The 24,057-nt window shown below is 36.1% G+C and overlaps 2 protein-coding genes across 2 annotated transcripts; one reads left to right on the plus strand and one right to left on the minus strand.

Moving 5' to 3' along the window:
- Positions 1-7,974: 7,974 nt before the first annotated feature.
- On the plus strand, positions 7,975-10,373 carry LOC113899593 (olfactory receptor 4K2-like). The gene is made up of 3 exons (XM_027552856.1): positions 7,975-8,900; positions 9,657-9,712; positions 10,240-10,373. Exons 1-3 carry the CDS (start codon positions 7,981-7,983, stop codon positions 10,371-10,373), a joined length of 1,110 nt encoding a protein of 369 aa, XP_027408657.1. The 5' UTR covers positions 7,975-7,980.
- Positions 10,374-20,176: 9,803 nt separating this feature from the next.
- Positions 20,177-21,124, minus strand: LOC113899438 (olfactory receptor 4K3). The gene has a single exon (XM_027552796.1). It carries the CDS (start codon positions 21,122-21,124, stop codon positions 20,177-20,179), a length of 948 nt encoding a protein of 315 aa, XP_027408597.1.
- Positions 21,125-24,057: the final 2,933 nt, after the last annotated feature.

Below are 24,057 nucleotides of genomic sequence, written 5' to 3' on the forward strand. Positions count from 1 at the left end.
TGAAAATATTATTAAAAGGGAAATGTTATGCTTACATCTTCAAAAGGAATTAAACTAAATTTTTCTTCAATAATCACATAGAGGAAGGCAAATAAGCAAGTCATTTTCATATGAAAAAAGTCATGGAAACATTTCACTGTCTTTTTTGCCATGACTTCATAATTAGTCCTATCAGATATTTATGACTCCTAACTGTTATTGATCTCATCCATAATTGACTTCACACTGAGTGTGACCCTGATGGTTCTTTGGTGTATCAATCAGGAATCTTTTGCATTCTAATTACTTAAAAATGATTTAATATAGAGAATTACATGCTTATGAAACAGTTTCAAAGCTTGGAAGAACAGATTATAGGCTGGATATCCAGAGATGACTCCCAGAACAGCACGGGAGACCTAGACTACAAAGAGAGCTGTTCTTGCTACAACCTTTGTCATCTGTTGTCTGAAAATACCACCATGTTAGCCCAGGACCGGGGTCAAGATGATGATCCACAGCCACTGTGAACTTATCAGATCTCCCCTAGAAAACAGAAGCCTCTCTTGGTACTGCCTCTCTGACAATGGCTTAACCAACTGAATGGGTAGCATCCAAAACAAACCTGGAACCAAAATGCATGGGATTAATTTTTATATTTTATTTAAAATAATCAAAATTAAAATGTTTATGATTTAATATAAATATAAATATGATTTAAAATAAATACAAATCACACACATAGTAAAATATGCATATTATGGAAAAGAGCATTTTCTTTTCTGAAATATCTCCTTCTCAATCTTAGTCTCTATCAGGGCTTCCCTGATAGCTCAGTTGGTAAAGAATCCACCTGCAATGCAGGAGACCCCAGTTCGATTCCTGGGTTGGGAAGATCCCCTGGAGAAGGGATAGGCTACCACTCCAGTATTCTTGGGCTTCTCTTGTGGCTCAGCTGGTAAAGAATCTGCCTGCAATGCGGGAGACCTGGGTTCGATTCCTGGGTTGGGAAGATCCCCTGGAGTAGGGCATGGCAAAGCCCTCCTACAGTATTCTTCCCTGGGGAATCCCCATGGACAGAGGAGCTTGGCGGGCTACAGTCCATGGAGTCACAAAGAATCACACAACACTGAGCGATTAAACACTCGGTGTTAAACACAGCACATTAACACATTAACACAGCGATTAAATACTCAGATTAAACACAGCACAGCTACCTTTATATCTACTCACATACCTGTATCTCTCTTGAGACTGGGTGACTGATGCTTTTCCTACAAAAGTTGATTCCTTCATCTGTGCATCAGATTCCATTCCCTCTTTCCTACAAAGGACCGTTACTCCTTTCTCTCTTATGAACCATTAACTTTTTCCTCCCTATTGCATCCCCTTGGCATATGTTTCTTTAATCTTAAATAAAATCTTTTTGTCAGCTTTCTCCTTCCACATCTTATCTCATTTTTTCTTCCCCTTTAGAGCCAAGCTCGAGAGTGGTTTAGAAATATTTATAGACTTTTAAAGAGCAGCTTTATATTTATAGTAAAGTTGAGCAGAAAATACAGAGTTTCTATATATCACCTGTTCCACATCATATATACATACTTTTCCCCATTAATATCTTGCATTACTGTGGTACATCTGCAACAACTGATGAACCAATACTGATACATTATTTAAAAATAAAATCCATAGTTTATATTAGAGTTTGCATTTTCTCTGCAGTTCTATGAATTCTGACAAATACATTTCATCTATTCATCATTTACAGGATCATACACAGTAGTTTTGCTGCCTTAAAAATCCCGTGTTCTACCTATTCGTCCCTGCCTCTCTTCCTTCTCCCGTCAAGCCCCTGACAACCACCGACCTTTTTACAATCTCCATAGTTTTGCTGAGTACAGAATGCCACTCAGTTGGAACCATAGACTATGTAGTTTTAATCTTCTCAGGCTGGCTTGTTCATATTCTCTGCTTTCAATGTTTTTCCTTTTCAACTCACCCAGTCATGCCAATAAAATAACTTTTGCCATGATCACCAGTGATAGCAATGATTGTTAGTCAGGTCTCATTGTGTTTGACCTCCGAATATCACCTAACACAGTGGATCACTGCCTTCCCAGGCCACCCATTTTTCTTGCCTCCCCCAAACATCACCAGCTGTTCCTTCATTCTTCTTTGAGAGCTTCTTAGGTACCCAGCTTTCCTGGCTTTAAATCCCATCTATCTATCGATAATCTTTGTACTTATCTTTCTCATGAATGCTAGGCTCCTCTCCCCAGAAGCCTATGCCCCTGCCACAGCTCTGCTTTCAAATCCTGTTTCACCTCATGCATGACATCCCAGACTGACTCCTGCTGTTCACCGCACTCCTCTCTCCACCCCACAACCCAATGGAATTCACTGTAATTCCATTTTTCCAGTCTCTGGCCCCAAATCTAAGACTTGTAATATTTTAGAAATATTTTCTCTCATATTCCACATCCAATCCATTAACAAACTTGGATTAGCGCTGTCATCATGAAACTGCCAGATGACATCATGTCTCCCTCAAATCTACCACCTACACTCGAACCACCATCATCTCTTGCCTATATGATAGCTGTAGCCTCTTTGTTGGTCTTCTGTTTTTGTCCCAGTTTATTTTATTGTCAGCAGAGTGTCCAGAATGATCTGGTTAAAATATAGTCACATCATCTCTGTCTTCTCAAAACCCTCGATGACTTTGCTGTTAAAGAGCTAAGTCTTTTCTTGTGATCTATAAATGTCCATAGGACCCTATCCATAAACCCCAACTCCCACTCCTTTTTACTCTCTGACCCCTTATTCTAATGCATCCCATCTCAACCCTTCTGTTCAGTTGTCCTGGCCTCCTGATCCTGAGCTATGTCAGCCCACCCTTCCCAATCCCATCCCAGTAACTTCGACTTGATGTTTCCTCTGTCTGGAAGGTAATTTTCCAAGATACTGCCAAGCCTTACTATATAATTTCCTCATATTTGACTTGTCCTCAAAGGCCACCTTTTGTGTGACACCTTCCCAGAGCACCCACTCCCAGAACAGTCCCTGCCCATCTTTCCTGCATTGCTTTTGTTCATAGCACTTATTACCTTTTAACAGGACATATGTTGCACTTCCTTATTTTATTGTCTGTCTTTTTCCATTATGGTATGTAACATCCATCAAAGCAAAAATTGGTTTGTTTTGACTACTGACTAGCACAAAGAAGGTGCTTGTAAATATCAAATTAATAAATTAAAGACTAATATGAAAATTCATGTAACTCCATTATGCAGAAACATCTAATATTAAAATTTTGTCAGTTTTACATGTATAAACACATTATTATTTTTATAAAAATTGGGTCATATTACACATATAGTTTATAATTTGTCCTTTTCTCTTTATATTATAGGCATGTTTTAAATAAGTAAATATGGATCACAATACTCAAATGACTGAATTATTCAATTACCATTTGTTATTACTTATTTAAATAATCTTCCACATTTTTATATTTAGAATTTTTATTTTTATATTTATAATTTACTAGGTCACAAGGTATAAATTTGGATATATAGTTAAATTCTTTTGATTTAATTTTCTACCAACAAAATATGGAATTATTTCTTTGCTGTTTTTAAGAGTAGGACTCAGTTTCTTTTACAGATTTACTATTTGGAAAAAACAAAAGTATAATATTTATTATAGCTTTCAATGTGTACTATTGCCATCAATGTCTATTAATTAAATGCATTTTTTCCTTAAAATGTTTTCTAAAAATTGAGGTAAAATATAAAGTCCCTTTTTTCAAGAAAGGTTATAATACTGTAAAGATTATAATGTTATAAATTCTTATATATCTTCAGGTCTCTATTTTTTTATACTCTCAGATCCTTTACATCAATTTGTTGTACTCCATGCTTTTTCTATGTTATTTAAATACCATCATTTTATAGTACTTTGCATATTAGAAATACTATTTATACTTCCTCACTACTTTCACATGATTTACTTCTAGAAAAATTCTGAAAAATATTTTAAGTCAAAGAAACTTAGAGTTTATTGAAATTTATGTACTAAAGAGTATTGAGTTTCTCCTTCCAATAACACAAGCTCTTGCAATAGAGATGAATTTCTGATTAATATTATTCCTATTTACCTTATATATCCTATTGCTCATCTAAATAGACTTTTTTAATGACATATTTTAACAAGTAATTGTTTTATAAGAAAGATATTGGTTTTATTTTGTAACTAGTCACTGTACAGAATTATTTGGTTTTGCTTTTCAAAATTCTACTTTACAAATGATTTAAAATAAAATTGGGTTTTGTTCCTTTTGGTATGCAGTTCTATGAGTTTTAACAGGTATAGATTCATGTAATCACCAAAACAACCAAGATACAGAAAACTTTCATTATGCCCCCAAACTCCAGTGCTCTTTCGGCATGCATGGTAAGACTCTTCAGTCATGTCTGACTCTTTGCGACCCCATGAACTATAGCCTGCCAGGCTTCTCTGTCGATCAGATTCTCCAGGCAAGAATACTGGAGTGGGTTGCCATATCCTTTCTCCAGGGGATCTTCCCGATCCAGGGATCGGACCCTTATCTCTTACATCTCCTGCACCGGCAGATGGGTTCCTCACCACTAGTGCCATCTGGGAAGCCCTAAACTAACTTTTATTTCTATTATTTTTTTTCTGTTAATCCTCTTATCTTTTCCAGGATAACACCAGTAATAATTATATACACTTTTCTTTTGTTTCAAACCAGGGCAAACATTTGGGATTTACTGAATCTTTGCAACTGTTATGTTGGTTGGCCTTTTTTTTTTTTTTTTTTTAAGTCATTTTCTTTATTTCTTTTTACAGAACAGAAATAGAAAAAAAATGTTAAAAATAAAGTTTCTTCTTCTTCTTCTTTTTTTTGTTTATTTCAAAGAGTGCAAAAAATGTGGTCAGCTAGGGAAGATTCTCTTGGGCTCTATTGCTTGTCTTATGAGGAATGTAGGCTAGCTATGGTAATTGTGAACAGTTCAAAAAACTGAAGAAATTTGGAAAGAAGATTGTGTTTGGAGAGCAAACCACAGATGAATGATTGACCTTCAAGTAAATATAGCCAGACCCTCAGTTATAGTTTAGGGTTGAGATTCCACAGCTAGTATCATCCTGAATTCCGTGTCATAAACATTTCAAAAAATTATGTTAATAATTATAATCACCTCTGCTATTCTTACCACATTTTATTCATCATTTTCTCTGTGCCAGGCATTCTGCTGAATGCTTTATGTTTATTTGTTTGTTTGTTTATTTGTTTGTTATGTTTAATTTAACTTTTACACCGTTCTTCTAGGCTATTGCAAGGTACCTGCCTTCACTTCTTCCAGTTACTTTGAGCTTTCCAACTTCTCCTTCCCCAGATTTTATCCACCTGAGTAGCAGCTATCATTATAATATTAGCCTGTACTAATTTTCAATGTCCCATCAGAAACTTTAATGCAGGATTCTTTCTTTATATGATTCTTCAAGTAAGCAAGAGTGTGCAGGTGACAGAGTGCCTTAGTTCAAAAGAGAGATTTTCCAACATTGGGATATTGAACACTGGGGCATAAAGATGAGAATATTTCTGTAATTAAAGGAGCAGTGATTTGCTCCTTAAATGATTGCTCAAAGGTCTTCTAAAGACCAGTCCCAGTTGTGCTTTTTCTCTAATGAAAACTGCTTCATCATGAATGTCGGCCCACACTAAATAGCAAAGATACACTTCACAGCTTTTCTTGCTACACTGGGAAAAATCAGCTCAACATATTAATAACTCCCACTGCAAGCAGATTGTAGTGCCTAATCTGTGATCTTCCTAGATGGCTCTGACTTTTAGTGGCTTTTGTAGCAAGACTGGAGAAAATATATATACACACTTCTAGGCTTCTCATGCTTACTAAGGACTATGGTGATCAGTAGGTTTGTGAGTCTTGAAGGATATGATATTTTTGGTTTCTGATGCATAGCTGGTAGATTAAAAGACACACACTCACACAAACACATATATATGAAGACATAAAGATGGGTGATTCAAGTAATCAGGTATTAGAGAGGCCTCTAGAGTTCCTTCTGAACATGAAAGGAGGAAAAAAAACTGACAACTGTTTATTTACTTACAATGTGTATGTGTGTGTGTATTAGTCGCTTCAGTCATGTCCCACTCTGCAACCCCATGGACTATAGCCCATCAGGCTCCTCTGTCCGTGGGATTTCCCAGGCAATGAATACATACCATATTCATTATATATGATATAAATATAAATTAAGTATAATAATTTTTGTGTTCTCATGACTAATTACATCATTAAATCAGGGAAATAAAAGAAATATTCAAGTATCTGAGGCTGAGAAATTTTAGTCTTTAATATATCAAGATACTTAGATAATTTTTATAAGAAGTAATTTAACCTCAAAAAGATGAAATGATTTTGGAAGCCAATATCTTTTTCTAAATCACTGAATTGATACTAGGATAATGTTTTTACTGAAATTATTATTATTACTATTCATGAAATAAAACAAGCTGATTATTTCTGAGCAGTATTAAATTTTGAAGACTAGACAATTATTGAATGTTGCCCAGGACATATGCTTAATGCTTTATAAGACTATCTAATTGAATTTTCATAGGTAAAGAGGTAAAATCTTAGGCTACTAAGGTATGAGCAAAGTCACACGGCAGGTTAAGAACACTTTAACCCTCTTAACGACTTTCCCATAGTTCAGTTTTCAGATTTGTGCAATATTGTTCTCTGACAAATCTAAAATATTTATCAACACTGACAGGATAATTTGAATATTTGCAAGTAAATGAGGATGAAGCCAGAGTTTCTTCCAATATGGGAAAACAGAAGGTCACAGGAGATATTTGTAGAATTTGCAATCTGCTGTAAATCAAAAACTCAATTTTGAAAAATGAGTCTGAGTCTTTAAATAATTTTTTTTTTCTTTCAGTTGCCTCTGGTGTCACTTTGACATACCATTGTCAATGTGGTTTTTTTTCCTTTGCTTGCGTTGTTTGGCTTTGAGGATCTTACATGCTGGTACTACAAAAACCTTGATACTCATCTTGTATCCATATATTTCCTGGATTTGGCCTAGAATTTTTTTCTTCTTTTTCTAGTCTAAAAAATTAGCTTTGTTTGAGTAACATGTGGAGAAATAGAGGAAGGATTTTCTCTTCATTTAAAAAAAATGTTTCTATGAGATCATAAGATAAAAAACTTGAGAATAACTCATATGTTATAGGTATATGTTTTGATCATCTGTAATTTTACAGAATTAAGAAATTAATCATTTATATATTCATAGTTAAAATAGTATTTATCAATCCTAGCAAAACAATTTGAAAATGTATGAATGAAATTAGAAAGAAAGTGGAATTTTTTGTAGTTGAGAAAACAGAAGTTTTCTTAAAGGAAAAATCATTTATCATCCTCATAGAATAAGAACTAGGCTTCCTGAAATCACTACATTAAACTGTTATTTAAATCCAGTGTTTTAACAATAGTGGGTCAAACATAAATTTCATTTTTTGGTTTAACAGAAAACTTTGAGAGTTTCATCCCCATTAAAATTTTTATTTACCTTACTTGTTAAGTAGAACACAATCACTTACTGTAATCTTCCTCTGTAACTATGGATTATGTAACTCCTTAGCCAGTATTCAGAAAAGAATATTTTTGTATAAGTATGTGATGAGTATAATCCAGCATGTACTTGATGGTGATCAAATCATGAAGTTTTCCATTTGTAGTGACATCTGACACAGATTGTTAAGAGGTTCCAAAAAGAAAAATATTTACTGAGATAGTTGGTAGTTAGATTTTAGGTAATCAATATTCTAGTTAATTATTAACTGGTATTATAATTCCTTCATGTGTAATTGTAGAAATATTGCATTTTCTAACTCTGTCATTGTGTACCATTTTGTCATCATAGACCAGAGCTTGCAGATCAATGGAGGGAGTCAACCATTCCAGAGTGTCTGAATTTGTGTTACTTGGACTTACTGATTCTCCTCAGCTCCAGATTTTCCTTTTTGTGATGTTTTCTGTTTTCTACTTAATGACCATGTTGGGCAATTGTCTGATTTTGCTCACGGTACTGTCCACCCCACACCTTCACTCCCCCATGTACTTCCTGCTCAGCAACCTGTCTCTCATCGACATGTGTCTGTCTTCCTTTGCCACTCCAAAGATGATCATGGACTTCTTTGCTCAGCACAAGACCATCTCCTTCGAGGGATGCATTTCTCAGATCTTCTTTTTGCACCTCTTCACTGGGACTGAAATTGTGCTGCTCATCTCTATGTCTTTTGACAGGTACATTGCCATATGCAAACCTCTCCATTATTCATCAATTATGAGCCAAAGAGTATGTGTTGGGCTTGTGGCAACTTCTTGGACAGTGGGCTTCTTGCATACAATGAGCCAGTTAGCTTTTACCCTCTATTTACCCTTTTGTGGTCCCAATGTTGTGGACAGTTTCTTCTGTGACCTTCCTTTGGTCATCCAGCTGGCATGTATAGACATATATGTTCTTGGAATCTTCATGATTTCAACCAGTGGTGTGATTGCTCTTGTAAGTTTTCTGTTTTTGCTGACTTCCTACATCACTGTTCTGGTCACTATCAAGGACCACTCCTCCACTGGATCAACTAAGGCTTTTTCTACCTGCACTGCACATTTCATAGTTGTGTTGATGTTCTTTGGGCCCTGCATATTTATCTATGCGTGGCCTTTCACAGACTTCCTGGTGGACAAAGTTCTCTCTGTTTTCTACACCATCTTTACCCCTTTTCTGAATCCACTTATCTATACTCTGAGAAACCAGGAAGTGAAAACAGCTGTGAAGAAGAAACTAAGTAACCAATATTTAAATCTTGGGAAAACTACTCTAATATATTCAGTACAATGAGCAGAGATCTCCTATCTGAGATTTAGTATCATCAGTTTTGGTCTCAGAACAATAGAAAATTAAAGTTAGAATCTTTCAAGTCATTTAGTCTAAATTCATGAAAATCAGAAGTTAAAATTGAGAGATGTGAAGGATCATGCCTAAATGTTAGTGCAACGTTTGCAAGTCCTTTGCAATTATGGATCCATTTGAAAATCTGTTGAAATGTATAGGTTGGCTTTATGGAAAAATGCACATATTATCAAAATTGTGAACGTAAATTCAGGAATTCATAGACTTCTGAATTCTATAAACATAGATCAAGGTTCTTAGAGAAGCCTGAGATAAAATATTGCTCTTTTGTCTTTTAACCCAGAACATTCTCACTCAGTTTCAAAGTGTTGTGGTATTCTGATGTCTTCCACTTGCAGAACTTAAATTAAGAATGGTGGGCATAACAGGTCTTTTCATGGCATTGGAATATTTTTTGTGGAAAATTTATATTATGAAGCTGTTTTGAATATTGTTGAATAATCTTGACTCAGTGGATCCAACTTTTTGAGTTCTGAGTCAACTTTGAACAAAAGAGAACAGTTCAGAGGATACAAGATTTAATAATACCTTTTCCTAATAAGTATATAGATCACTATCACACTTGATATAGCAAATAATTAATCAAACATCAGTTGTAAAGTTTAAACCATGGAAAGTAAACTACTTAAATATGACTGGCTTTCAAAACCTGGCTTGCTAAGCATAGATCTGATGAATTTATTAATACCCCAGACTAAATGTTTGAAAAATTATAAACTATTAAATTCATGATAAAATTTTCATTTCCAAGTAAATTATCCCCAGTTATTATTAGTCTCAGCGTGAGTATACAATATAAGATAGCCTGTGGGAAGAAAAGATGGTAATTATTTAAGAAATATATTGCACAGTTCTTCTTAATTTGTTATATTAAATATTATGTTGAATATGGTTTTTTTAATTACAAGACAGTCTTTGAAAATCAGCTGGTCCATCAATTTCCCTCACAGCTGAAGAACCTAAAGTCTAGAGAATCCATAAAGCTACAGGCTGAATCACCATTAAGGGGCAAAGCTCATTGCTCTAAACAATACATGAGACTTAGAATTAGATCTTGGATCTGTCATTTCCTAGTTGCGCTATCCTGGGAGAGTCACTTTATCTCTTTATTCCTTTTTTAATCTCTAACATGAGGATAATAAATGTAATTGCCCGTTGTAACTATTTTGTGGAAAATGGACAGAATGGTTTCTAAAAAATGTCATTTCCTTTTTTCTTCTCACCAAGGTAGATTTCTATCTAAACTGTACTTCAATTTTAATAAGTATGTATTTGAAGAACAATTGTATAGGTCTAACCACTATTTGTCAAACACAAAACCTGATATTCAGTTTTCGGATGTCTGTAATATTGTGGCTTAAGATGTACAGCAGAAAAATAATAAAATACTTCCCAGTTTTCCACTGCTCAAAGGAGGTGGCATGGAAAAACTAGATAAAATTGCCTAATACTTTGAGATTTCTTTGAATAACAATATACCGTTAGGTTGCATCTCCTTGAGTTGACTGAGGTATATGAAAAGAGTTCAGGAAGCAATCTGTCATCATGGATTATGACAGTTTGTAAGTTCCAGGAGAAAAACACAAGCCCCTGCCTTGCAAAGAAAGAAGTGGCTTAATAGTTTCTTTCATTTATCTCAGACTTTTAATGTTTTGACATGCTTCAACACAAACCAAGCCAAATATTTAATATCTGAAGTTAATTAGTGTGCAGTTTAGGGACAAATGTAGCATTTGGACTAGGTATGAAATCACATTTTTAATTTGAAATACTGTTAATTTTAACCAAATCATAAATTCTTCCTTCTTGCTTCAAAGTCAGCTAGACAAATGAAAAAAGGTTAAGGTAGAAATATACTTTTGCCTCATATACATTCTTTAGCAAAAACTATCATCTTTATTTTTAAATATAAACTTCAGGTCTAAAACCTTCATTTCAATTCAATAATCATTTGTTGAGTATCTACTCTGCTTAAGGCCCTTGTTGGGTGATGGAGATCCAATAAAGTACAAGATCTGTTTCTCTGTCTTTGAAGGGCGTATATTTAGCAATAGATAGGTTCCATCTGTTGTAGGTTGAATTCCAGTCCCACCAGTTTATTTCTTGTGCAGTTCTGAGCATGTATTTTTGATGTTTCTAAAACTCAATTTCTTCATCATAAAATTTGGACGTTTTATGGTATATTTAACAACTTGTGATATTGCGAAAATCAAAACACATATACATATAACCAGCAGTGCTTAGCACTCAAAAGGGTTTATGAATACTAACTAATTATACTGTTATTGTTGCTGTTGTTTTAAACATGATTAAAATTTCAGGGCTACTGAAATATAAATAGTTGTGCCTACTTGAACTTAAAGCCATGGTTTTAATACTGTAATAGGATGTGTAAATTAACTTAATATTAACTAAAGTTAAAAGATTGGATTTGTGCCAATTATTAATCTTTGATGTATTTCTGTAAATAAAGTTGTCCCTTTACATCTATGTTTTTCAAAAGAGGTATTATATTTTGGGGCTTTCTTATTTAAGTTGAAATATAGTCCAAGATCACATGCAAGGGAAAAAATAATGAATACACAATGTTCAATAGGCCAGTGTGCTGTTGTTTTTAAATACAGTGTATCTGACTTTTTAAATAGAGTGTTTTTAATGTTTTTAAAAATAATATATATGATTAAAAAGCAATACAATGTTATTCATATATTTATCTCTTGGACTTTTATCCAAAAAATAGTAGTGAAATGTTTTATAGTCATATATACCTGGATATATTAAAATATTAACTGGGGAATGAATGGTGACAATCATCTATTCATTTTATATATAGCATGTTATTAAATGTTTCAACAATAGAAAGAGTTTTTCCAGATTTATGAAAGTATAAGGGAATTGTTCATGTAGCAATATGATAGATTTACAAAGACAGAACTGTTTGTGTGAAGATATGGTACTGTTAAGGAAATTGTTAAAATTCGGTTCAGTTCAGTTGCTCAGTCATTTCTGACTCTTTGTAACCCCATGGACTGCAGTACACCAGGTATCCCTGTCTATCACCAAGTCCCAGAGCTTGCTCAAACTCATGTCCATCGAGTTAGTGATGCCATTCAACCATCTCATCCTCTGTTGTCCCCTTCTCCTCCTGCTTTCAATGCTCAGCATCAGGGTCTTTTCCAGTGAATCAGTTCTTTGCATCGAGTGCCAAAGTATTGGAGTTTCAGCTTCAACATCAGTCCTTTCAATGAATATTCAGGACTGATTTCCTTTAGGATTCACTGGTTTGATCTCCTTGCAGTCCAAGGGAATCTCAAGAGTCTTCTCCAACACCACAGTTCAAAAGCATCAATTCTTGGCCCTCAGCTTTCTTTATAGTCCAACTCTCACATCTATACATGACTACTGGAAAAAAACATTGCTAAAATTGGAACCATAAAATTATGGGATAAAGTTAGCCATTTCATATGATTAAGATATCCCTGAAGCTATAGAGTGAATATCTAGCTCTACTTAGGCATTTCTGGGGGTAGATCCCATTCCTGTGGAATTGGTTAAACCCCAAACTGTGTCCTCAAAGCATATTTTGTTAACTACATTTCAGTATAATTGCGCACGCACACACACACACACACACACACACACACACACACACACAGGTTCTAGGGAACCCCTAGAGTGGGTATTGTGAGTATCATCATTAAAGCCAGATTTTCTAGCCTAAATTCAGCTCTACACCACTTACTAGTCTTGAGGTTTGGGATAATTTAACTAACTTCTCTAACTTAGTTTTCTCATTGTTCTTTAAGCAGAGTTAGCAAGTTGCAAATGTTTGAATTCCCACCATGTTTTGTCTTCCCTCAAAGGTTTATAAAGAAATCAGAATAATTAATCCAATTTGTTGTTGTTGTACAGTTGCTAAGTCATGTCTGACTCTTTGTGACCCCACTAAGTGCAGCACTCCAGGCTTCCATGTTCTTCACTATCTCCCGGAGTTTGTTCAAATTCATGTCCATTGAGTCAATGATGCCATCCAACTATCTCATCTTCTATCACCCCTTCTCTCGCCCTCAATCTTTCCCAGCATCAGGGTTGTTTCCAACAAGTCAGTTCTTTGCATCAGGTGACCAAAATATTGGCGTGTCAATTAGATAGTGAGAAATTTCACAAGAAAATAGAGCTTGCTGCATTGTCTTAAAAATGAGATAAAACAAAACAAAAAAACAAAATTTTAAGCCATATAGCATTGGACCAGAATTCTAAGCTGTAGCAGAGTTTCCAGATCAGGTACTACAGAGCTCATCTCTCTGTTTTATCTTGTACCAAGTCATTCCATTCATGTGTATTACTCCCAGCAGTCTGGGATCTTTAATAAAGATTTTAGAGTGTAATACACCTTTTTCATTTTATGCCTGTAAACTTTTTCCGGCTCTAACTCCCACTTTGACATAATCCAATTTTGCCACGAAATTTAATGTCTTACTCTCAGCATAGCATTTATTGAATCACTGAGGAACACTGATATTCCAGCAAAGTATTCTTTCATGAAGATTTAAACCAAATTGGAAGTATCAAAAAATCTTTAATATTTCTTCTTTTAAAAATGCCTTTCTCTGTGTCCTGATTCTCATTCTTTGACTGCATTTCAGTGGAAGTCTGCTTTTAGCCATTTGCATTTCATTGTACATTGAAGAGCTGTGTTAGTTCTTCCAAGTGTACCTTTGATTGTTGGAAAATAGGATTGGCTCTTGTGGAAGTAGTTCAGCCTTAGTCTCTGGAGAAGAGATGACATTATCATAAGTAAGATTTTCTGCCATTGTCAAACAGGTGACACCCTAATCTTTTCTCTCAGTAAAGATAATCCAAGAAATGTCTTTTGACTCTTGTTTTAATCAGAGTCTAAGTGCTATGCCTTTGGAAACAGAAACAATAAGACATAATTCCTAACCTTGAAGATGCTGCTGCTGCTGCTAAGTCGCTTCAGTCGTGTCCTACTCTGTGGGCTGCAGTCCATGGGGTCGCTAGGAGTCGGACATGACTGAGTGACTTCACTTTCACTTTTCACTTTCATGCATTGGAGAAGGAAATGGCAACCCATTCCAGTGTTCTTGCTTGGAGAATCTCAGGGACGGGGGACCCTGGTGGGCTGCCGTCTATGGGGTCGCACAGAGTCGAACTGTGAAGAGATTATACCTAATACAAACACAGGTGATTGCAATGGAATGTCATAATTGCCATGCAGGAGGAGAAGGGGATGACAGAGGATGAGATGGCTGGATGGCATCACTGACCGATGGACTTGAGTCTGAGTGAACTCTGGGAGTTTGTGATGGACAGGGAGGCCTGGCGTGCTGCGATTCATGGGGTCGCAAAGAGTCGGACACGACTGAGCCACTGAACTGAACTGAACTGAAGTTTGTATATATAATATGGGGACTTAGGAAAAGACTTGTTCAAATGTGCGTGCAGAGTCAGAGAAAGGTTTGCAGAGGTAGTGCTGAATCTGAGATTTAAAGGCCAAGTTGCAGGAAAGTATGTCAGAAGGAAGGAATAGCATAGGAAAAGGCAGAGAAGCATAAATATGCCTAGCGGGAAACTTCCCTGGTGGTCTAGTAGTTAAAACTCTACATTTTCAGTGCAGGGGGTGTAGGTTCAATCCATGGTAAGGGAACTAGGATCCCACATGCCACACAGTATGGCCAAAAATTGTTTTAAAAATTAATTAAAAAACTTGCTAGTGAACTGAGGAGCTAAATGTAGTTTACTATTTCTAGAGAACAAGATGTAACGTTAGTGGTTGTGGAAAGAGACTGTGTTGATAGAAAGTAGCCAGAGCTTCAGTTCAGTTCAGTCACTCAGTCATGTCTGACTCTTTGCGATTCCATGGACTGCAGCACGCCAGGCTTCCCTGTCCATCACCAACTCCTGGAGTTTGCTCAAACTCATGTCCATCGAGTCAGTGATGCCATCCAACCATCCTTGATGTGAAATAAAATTCACATTCTATAGCAAGGCAAGAAAAATGTGAAAAAACATAAAAAAATTTCCTTGCTCTTTGGTCTCCTTATTCTCCTCTCCTGTGCATTGTGTATCTGCGTCACATGTGTAAGTACCACGCGCTAACCGATTGTGCCACTGGAGCTCCTGCGTCACATGTCGACTAAACCTCCCCCATCAGCAGAAATGCCTGCTCAACCATAAACAGCAACATTCTCCTAGAATCAACAAGACAACTCCATAAAAGATAACATTCCTTCTTGATCTTGTAAGGGGCCATGATGACGGGCTTCCCCATTGGCTCAGTGGTAAAGAATCCACCTACCAATGCAGCAGACGTAAGAGATGCGGGTTCAGTCCCTGGGTCAGGAAGATTCCCTGGAGAAGGAAATGGCAACCCACTCCAGTACTGTTGCCTGGGAAATCCTGTGGACAGAGGAGCCTGGTGAACTACAGTCCGTGGGGTCACAAAGAATTGGACACGACTGAGCACACACACACACATGATGACACTTAGATCTGGATTGTGTAAATTGTCAATAGTGTATCATTTAATGTACAGCCCACTGTCTCAAAAAGCATATGTAACTGTTGTTTGACTTCTAATGGAATGATCTGGATTGTGTAAATTGTCAATAGTGTGTCATTTAATGTACAACCCACTGTCTCAAAAAGCTTATATGATCGTTGTTTGACTTCTAATGGAATAGAGGTCAAGTGGAACAGTTCTCAAAGATTTCTGAGATGCTATAAGGGTTTATATGGGAGACCCTGGTTTGATTCCAGGGTTGGGAAGATATCCTGGAGAAGGGAATGGCAACCCACTCCAGTAATCTTGCCTGGAGAATTCCTTGGAGAGAGGAGCCTGGTGAGCTACAGTCCATGGGGTCGCAAAGAGTCGGACACGACTGAGTGACTCACACACACACATACACACACACACACATTATGGTTATAATTCTGTTTGACTAAGGTAAAATGTTTCATATCTTTCTTAGATCAATTGATTATAATTTTTTATCAACTCTGGGATGCTAGGTGTATATTGCAGAGACAATGGGGAGCACTGGGTAACTGAGGGAAGGCTGGAAGCAACAGGCCAATTTTTATACAGTTTCTGTTTTGAGAACTTTTTACAGTTTTATCAAGTGATTTGATGGAAGTTTACTTATTTTCACTTATTTTGGTACATAAAAGGATGTATAAAATATATAGTCTGTGCTTGAATACTTTGTTGTAGACTCAAAAGAAAAGATATCCTGGTTTTTCTTGTCTCTTTCCAATCTCTCCTGAATCTTTGAATCTTCTTATTTGACATGCATACTGAACCTTATGTTGTGTGGTGAGTTGAGTTACCAATGACTAGTAAGTTGGTCCAGCAATTTCTGGAAAGAAGGCTCCCTTTTCCTTATTATTCTCTTCTTTTCTCATCACCCTACACCTTGAAGCTATTTCCCAGAATCTCTTTAGCTCCCATATCCTGAAAAGACCTGCCTTTCTGAATGGCATGTTGGTGCATGTTCACTGAGGGGATGACACAGAAGTTGGTAAAGTCTTTACATTAAGGTCAGATAATACCTGGAGGGGAGCAAGATGGATTACAGAAGAAACCTGGACATCCCTGGTGAAGCATATACCACTTAGCATTTGTCTCCCCAATGGTGATGTTGATTTTGACATTGTTATTCCACTGTTTATGAAGATCGAATATATGAATTTATTCTCAAATATTTATTCCCAAAAGCTTATAATATAGCAGGCTTCATTAAATGGGTTATAGAAGAAAAACCAATGTGGTTGGGGAATATACAACAATTACGGCGTACAGTAGGATATGAATCATCTGGATCCTGATTATGTCTTCAGTTCCATTTTGCATTCCTCTCCCTCCTGAACACCAACTTTTCTTTTTCTCCAGTGTGCCAGACTCTATTCTGTTGAGTTGTTTTCACATGCTATTTTGTCTGCTTAAATTCTGACAGTAATACTATAAAGTGTGGTTTTTGAATAGCAGTGGCTTTTCTGCTGGGAGAAAAACACATCTAAAGGGATTTTGAGACCATGAAACTAGTTTTGTGTTGATGGCTCATTGCTTGACATTCATCCAATCTAACACATATCTCAATTTTGTTTTATGTATACATTTAATTTTTTTGAACAATATTAAGTATTTTGACATTTCAAAATATATTTACTCCTGATTTCATTTATTAGACTCTAGTTGGAAATGAACATGTGAAATAGTTTAAGCTCAATAGAAGTAAATAAACAATAGGAAGTCCAATTAATTAAATAAGAGAAACAAAAAGTCACATTTCATGACTCTATAGAACAACACCATAGACGGTTTTAATTAGGCTAATGACTCTTGGAGGTGAAGATAGAATCATACATTAGGGTTCAATATTTCTGGAAATCATTTGCTAATCTTTTACAGTGAACTATTGGGACTAAGTGTTAGGCTTCTTCTCTATGGTCATGAGACTGAAAGATTGATGAGCACCGCAGAAAGCTATTTGGTGATAGAAAATATGAGACAAGGAGGGCTAAGGTGCCATCAGTGGAGAGCTTAGAATGGGGACTGGGATCATTCTTTACTCTTACTTCCTTAGGTTGGTGCTTATGCCAACTATCTAGATTTTGTCTTTGGGGCTAATATTCCGTGTAGCACTCCTAATGCTTGGGACCTTATTCTAGAGCACATGCAAAGTTTCATGTAATGGAACCTTTGACATTTATTTGGCTATAATTCTAGCAGTGTGCATGTTAATATGCTAAACTGGAAAACAAAATTCATAGCCTGGGCATAGAAAAAAAAATAACAGAGCATTCCTTACTCTGGTTAGCCAACCATATGCTATTGATGAGAACAAAATATTAATATTCATCCAACTTGCAGACTTGGTCTAACTAACAGAGTTGAGAACGTGGGAAGACAGATTTATAATGTTCATAGAGAATATTTACAGGGCTTTAAAAATATTTTTTTTCACTAACATAATTCATTAGTCCATCTCCCCAGTGACATTAAGCCTATTCATAAATTGTTTCTACTTCATCATAAGAAACATATATAAGAATATATCTTTTGAATTCTAACAGGTCCAATAACTTTTCAAATAATTTTTTTAAAAGTAACATGATTGCAATTTATAGTTGTATACATTCAACATACAGACACAGAAACTTGAGTCAATATATTAAGCTCTAGATTCATTTCTTCATTATTGTAAGTATCCATCTATATCTTGCTACACATCTACCCACCCATACACACATATCCATCTATTTGCCCATCTGTTCACCTAATAATTTATTTACCTTTATATTCAACTCTTTACAATCTATTTATCTATCAATCAATATATACATCTGTCCTTATCTAAACCCAAGCTATATAATATCACATACAATATTAGGCAAATTTTGACAATGCAAGCCAACTGGATAATTGGAAAACAAAATATAAATGGTTGCAAGTATTTACTTTTAAGCATCAAAATTTTTCCTGTGTATAACTCTCAGAATGACAATAGCCAAATTGCTCTTAAAGGTAATTTAGCTGTTGTCCAATTGATAGAGGAGAAGAGAGACATAAAGAGAAGAGGCACTTTCTTGGTAGGACTCTATTATCTTAAAGGTATAAAAACTTGGGAAAATTATTTCCTGATTCTCAGTTTGCTAAGTCACTTCAGTCGTGTCCGACTCTGTGCGACCCCATAGACAGCAGCTCACCAGGCTCCCCCGTCCCTGGGATTCTCCAGGCAAGAACATTGGGGTGGGTTGCCATTTCCTTCTCCAATGCATGAAAGTGAAAAGTGAAAGTGAAGTCACTCAGTCATGTCCGACACTTAGCAACCCCATGGACTGCAGCCTACCAGGCTCCTCCATCCATGGGATTTTGCAGGCAAGAGTACTAGAGTGGGTTGCCATTGCCCTCTCCTGATTCTCAGTTTAATCATCAGTAAAATGAATAGATATTACTAGGTTATTTCTATGTTCTGATGTCTCTAGTTATTAGCTATATCATCTAAGTTGAAGGAGCATTGTTTCATAGATTTCTTAAGTCAAATACTGTGTTTAAGCATAAGGAAAATGGCTCAGATCTTTTAGGACCTTAATGTTTACATTATGGCATTTGATTACAAAATGATACAGTAAATATAATGGCACCAAAATAGCTTACTGTTTAGGAAACAAATGATTTGTAGGTGAATGATCTAAAGAAAGAAAATGAAAGTGTTAGTGGGTCAGTTGTGTCTGACTTCTCACGACCCTACGGACTGTAGCCTGCCAGGTTCCTCCATCATGGGTTTTCCCCAGCATGAATACTGGAATGAGTTGCCATTTCCTTCTCCAGGGGATCTTCCTGACCCAGTGATAAAACCCAGGTCTCTTGCAGTGCAGGCAGATTGTTCACCTACTGAACCACCAGGGAAACCTGAGTGATCTAAATTCTGCCTTAAAAAACATGACCTTGAAAAGTTATCATGTCCTTGGATCTTAGTTTCATCTTCTGTAGATCAGGAATGTGGATGGGATTTGGTACATATGACTCCAGAATGTTTCTATGTGAATATGACTATAAGAATTTTCTTAGTGTTTACTGTACTGTTTTAAAATTGTTTAATCCACACTAGAGGACTTAGGGACTGAAATAAAGAACATTCTTATTCTTATTGAAGATAGGTTATAAAATATTAAATAGCAAACATCTTCACTTACCAAGAAACTGCAGTATTTTTTCTGACCTTTGAACTAAAATGTATTATTCATCAACAATAAAGAATTCCACTGTTGCTTCAGTGTACAAGTGTTGATACCTTCACATTTGCTCCTTTTCTTAATCATAAGAGTCTGGAAGGAAATCCACTCTTTCCTAAAACAAGTGAATGTCTTAATACTCAAATAAATGCCTACATCTGACAAAAGTTGAATATTATAAAAAGTGAGTCCTTGTACAGTAAAATTTTGGATATTGGTTTGGTATTGTTTCATTGTAAATATTATGCTGTATGAGGAACTCTTAATATGATCAAACTCAGTAACTGCTGAGACTGATGATGAAAATAGTTCTGCCATGAGCTATATGATTTCTTGCACTAGCATGACATTGTTAACCAACAAAGAGAGGGGGATAAATGCTCATTTTTGTATGAGCAAAAGCAAATCAAGGGCTATGATCAGTCTTGCTAGACTTCAAGACACGGCTGCTAAATTTTCTCATGGAATCCTTGACATCCTTATTTCTAAGAGTATAGATTACTGGATTTAAGAGGGGAGTGAAAATGGTATAAAATACTGAGAGAACTTTGTCTATTGGGAAATTTGTGAAAGGCCACACGTAAATGAAAATGCATGGACCAAAGAAAAGGGTCACAACAGTGAAGTGGGCACTGCAGGTGGAGAGAGCTTTGGAGGACCCACCAGAAGAACGTTGCCTAACAGTGACCAAGATGACAGAGTAGGAAATCACCAAGAGAATGAAGCACACTAGGGCAATCATGCCGCTGGTTGAGATCATGAACACTCCGAGAATGTATGTGTCTACGCAGGCAAGTTTGATCACTAAGGGAAGATCACAAAAGAAACTGTCCACTTCATTGGGCCCACAGAAGGGCAGATTCACAGTAAACGCTAGCTGACTCATAGCATGGAAGATGCCGACAATCCAGGAAAGCGTCACAAGCCCAAGGCACACTCTCCGGTTCATGATGGTTAAATAGCGTAAAGGCTTACAAATAGCCACATACCTATCAAAAGACATGGATATCAGCAGCACAATCTCAACACCCGCTAAGAGATGCAGGAAGAATATCTGAGTGATGCAGCCATCAAAAGAGATGACTTTGGGCTCCCTGAAGAAATCTGCAATCATTTTGGGAGTGGCAAATGAGGCCAGAGACATGTCAATGAAGGAGAGGTTGCCCAGCAGAAAGTACATGGGGGAGTGCAGGCGTCGCTCTGATACAATGGTGAGCACAATGAGGAGGTTCCCCAGCACAGTGGCTGCATAGACTACAGAGAAAAACAGGAAATAGACCATCTGGAGTTCCCAAGAACTGGAAAGACCCTGTAGGATGAATTCAGTTATGACTGACTGATTATTCCAGGCCATTTAGTTTGATTTCAGGAAGGACTCTGGCACTTCCAAATGGAGGAGAATGAGGCAAAATACAGTGATTAAACACAAAGTGAGATTTTTCTGCATGAAACAATATAGGGGTTTCCCACCACTAGATAATAGTTTTCTGTTGTATCATTCTTCTGTTCACATTGCTCAAATATTTCCCCATGACCTTTCTAGATGTTTTAACTAACTAATTAAAATATCAGTTCAGGTTAATTCTTATGATTTTGCAATTTGCTTAAAGTATGATGCCAATCTTTATAAAAGAAATAAAAATTCAGTTATTTGAATATTACTCCTGAGTTTGTGAAACACTTAAAATATCTCACAGGGAGATACCAAGTTTTGAATGGGAAAGGAATGGCAACCTTCTGCAAAACATCATGATGCCAGAGAAAGACTGGAGTGAACAACATTTGAGAATTATGATTGATTATTAGTGGGAACACAATGATGCAAAGGACGGTAGGTACCGGTTTCCTGCAATGAGTGGGGTAAGGGAATACAACCTGAAAAAAATGGATACAGAGAAACAGTCTGTTTAAATTTTCTATTAGCCATGGTTCAGAATAAAAATGAAATAGACTCTTATTCTTAGTTTTCGATTTCAGTTATGCAGGCATGTATGATCCTGTTCTATGCCACCAATGCCATATACCTCAAAGGCTCATGAATATGATATGGTTAAAGCCTGAAGCCTTTATATATTTCCAAGTATATGTTAAATATAAAATCTCTGTTAAACACTCTGCTGCCTGAAGGCAGATATTTTTTAACTGCTGGATTTTATAGATTTTCACCAAAGTGGTTTGCAGCAGGAAACTTCCTATTTCTAGAGTTCACTTAGAAAAAATAGAAAACAGATTCATGTAGAGACAGAGAAAGATAATGGAGAACCTGCTGCTAAGTCGCTTCAGTCGTGTCTGACTCTATGCGACCCCATAGACGGCAGCCCACTAGGCTCCCCTGTCCCTGGGATTCTCCAGGCAAGAACACTAGAGTGGGTTGCCATTTCCTTCTCCAATGCAGGAAAGTGAAAAGTGAAAGTGAAGTTGCTCAGTTGTGCCCGACTCTTAGAAGTTATGTAAAACCACATGCTGTAAACATTAAAACTAAACTGCCTAGGGAAATCCTCACTGAGATCTAAGAAGACTTTACACTGAAAGTCAATTGAAATGATGTATACCTAGAATTCTCATCAAAGCCCTTTCATCTTGTCATCAAACCAAGTTTTTCTCTTCTCTTCTTTCTCAAAACTCTGCTGTAAGTATGTATTCTAAATAAATTGCTCCAAGACTAAGCCAATCTACACATGCAAGTACTCATACTCTTGACTTTCCGTTTTGATGTTAGGTGCCCTTTCTCTAATTCCACATTCTTCTGACTTAACTTTTTCAGAAACTAGGTTTGGTTCTGCACCCACATACCTGATATTGAAAAGGATGCTCCAGCACAGCTTACACTTAAATTGGTATAGCAGAAAGAGTAGTGAACTGGGACTGAGAAAATGTGGATTCAAATCTTGTCCTAGATATGTAAGATTAGATAATTCACTGCATTAACAGGTACTTCTGATTCTTCATATGATAATGATGAAGTGGGTTGATCTAGATGGTTTTAGGATCTTTTCCACAGACATATTAACCTTCCGGTACTCAACTAGTCCCTGAAAGCAGTGATGACCACTCCAGAGTGACCTCAGATCAATTCTCTGACTAATTTCTGGATAAAAGAGGCTCAAGAATCTTTGAGACATGTGTATTTATAACATCTGTATTGATATGAATGGATTCAATATCATGGCATGAAAAGAACCAGCTACTCCCTGGGGGAACAAACATATGTTCAAGTTCCAATGGGAATTATTAGAACATTCAACATGTTTTGTCCAGAGTTAAAGATGGATCATAAAGTGTCATTATTATTCTTAAGTGCTCTATGTACATGGAGTGAAAATGATGGGAAACATGTAAGGGACGATCTTTATCTTGGGCCACAACAAAGATAAGACAAATAGGATCTATTATTTGGCTTGGGGGCTACAAATGTTATCTCTCAGTTCATTGAAAAATAAATGAGAATGTGTTTCCCTGTTTGAGATCAGAAAAATTCATACTCTTAAAGGAAGTGTTCAGAACCTATGTGAGGAAAAGTTTAAAGCCCTCCTACAAGACTCAAATATAGACTTGGACAAATGGAAACATATACCATGATCTTGAATTAGAATATACATCATAAAGATGTCAGTTCATCTCAAATGAATTTATAGAGTTAATGCATTTTTTTTTACTTTACAATATTGTATTGGTTTTGCCATACATCAACATGAATCCGAGTTAATGCAATTTAAATATAAATCACACTGGCCTCTTTGATCTAGATAAACTGACTACAAAATTCTTTTGGAAAAATAAAATGCAAACATGCAAGAGGAGCCAGGGAAACATTTTAAAAAGTAGAGCAATGGGAGAGGATGAGTTCTAGAGTGCATGAAATCATGCTATATAGATGCCATAAATAAAACAATCTGATATTGATGAATTAATATAAAAACAATTAGAAAAACAAAATTAAAAACCAAGGAATAGACTTAATTACACATGGAAATAAAGTACATAAAAAATGAAGTTTCTAAAATGAGTAGGGGGTAATTAGTGCTTTTTAACAAGGGATTTTGAGATAGCTGGATAGCCACCTGGAAAAGAACTACATTAATTCCTTATACTTTACCTACCACTATTCAAAATTGGACACATATTTATTTGCAAAACCTGATTTTCTTTTTATATCTAGGGGAGGAAATCATTCCCAACTATAACTCAAAACTCATTAATAATTAGGGAAAATTGAATATTTTGATTATATATGTTTTCACCGCAGAAACGCAAAAGCATAGCTGACACAAATGAATACCTAGAAAA

The sequence above is a fragment of the Bos indicus x Bos taurus genome, chromosome 10 (assembly GCF_003369695.1).
Source record: "Bos indicus x Bos taurus breed Angus x Brahman F1 hybrid chromosome 10, Bos_hybrid_MaternalHap_v2.0, whole genome shotgun sequence".
In the NCBI taxonomy this organism is placed as follows: domain Eukaryota; kingdom Metazoa; phylum Chordata; class Mammalia; order Artiodactyla; family Bovidae; genus Bos; species Bos indicus x Bos taurus.

Excerpts from the sequence above, each read along its gene's own strand:
- LOC113899593 (XM_027552856.1), top strand. The coding sequence starts at position 7,981 with ATGGAGGGAGTCAACCATTCCAGAGTGTCTGAATTTGTGTTACTTGGA. Across the intron at positions 8,901-9,656 it reads AAACTAAGTAACCAATATTT|AAAACCTGGCTTGCTAAGCA; the intron begins AAATCTTGGGAA and ends TGACTGGCTTTC. Across the intron at positions 9,713-10,239 it reads ATTAATACCCCAGACTAAAT|GTAGATTTCTATCTAAACTG; the intron begins GTTTGAAAAATT and ends CTTCTCACCAAG.
- LOC113899438 (XM_027552796.1), bottom strand. The coding sequence starts at position 21,124 with ATGGCCTGGAATAATCAGTCAGTCATAACTGAATTCATCCTACAGGGT.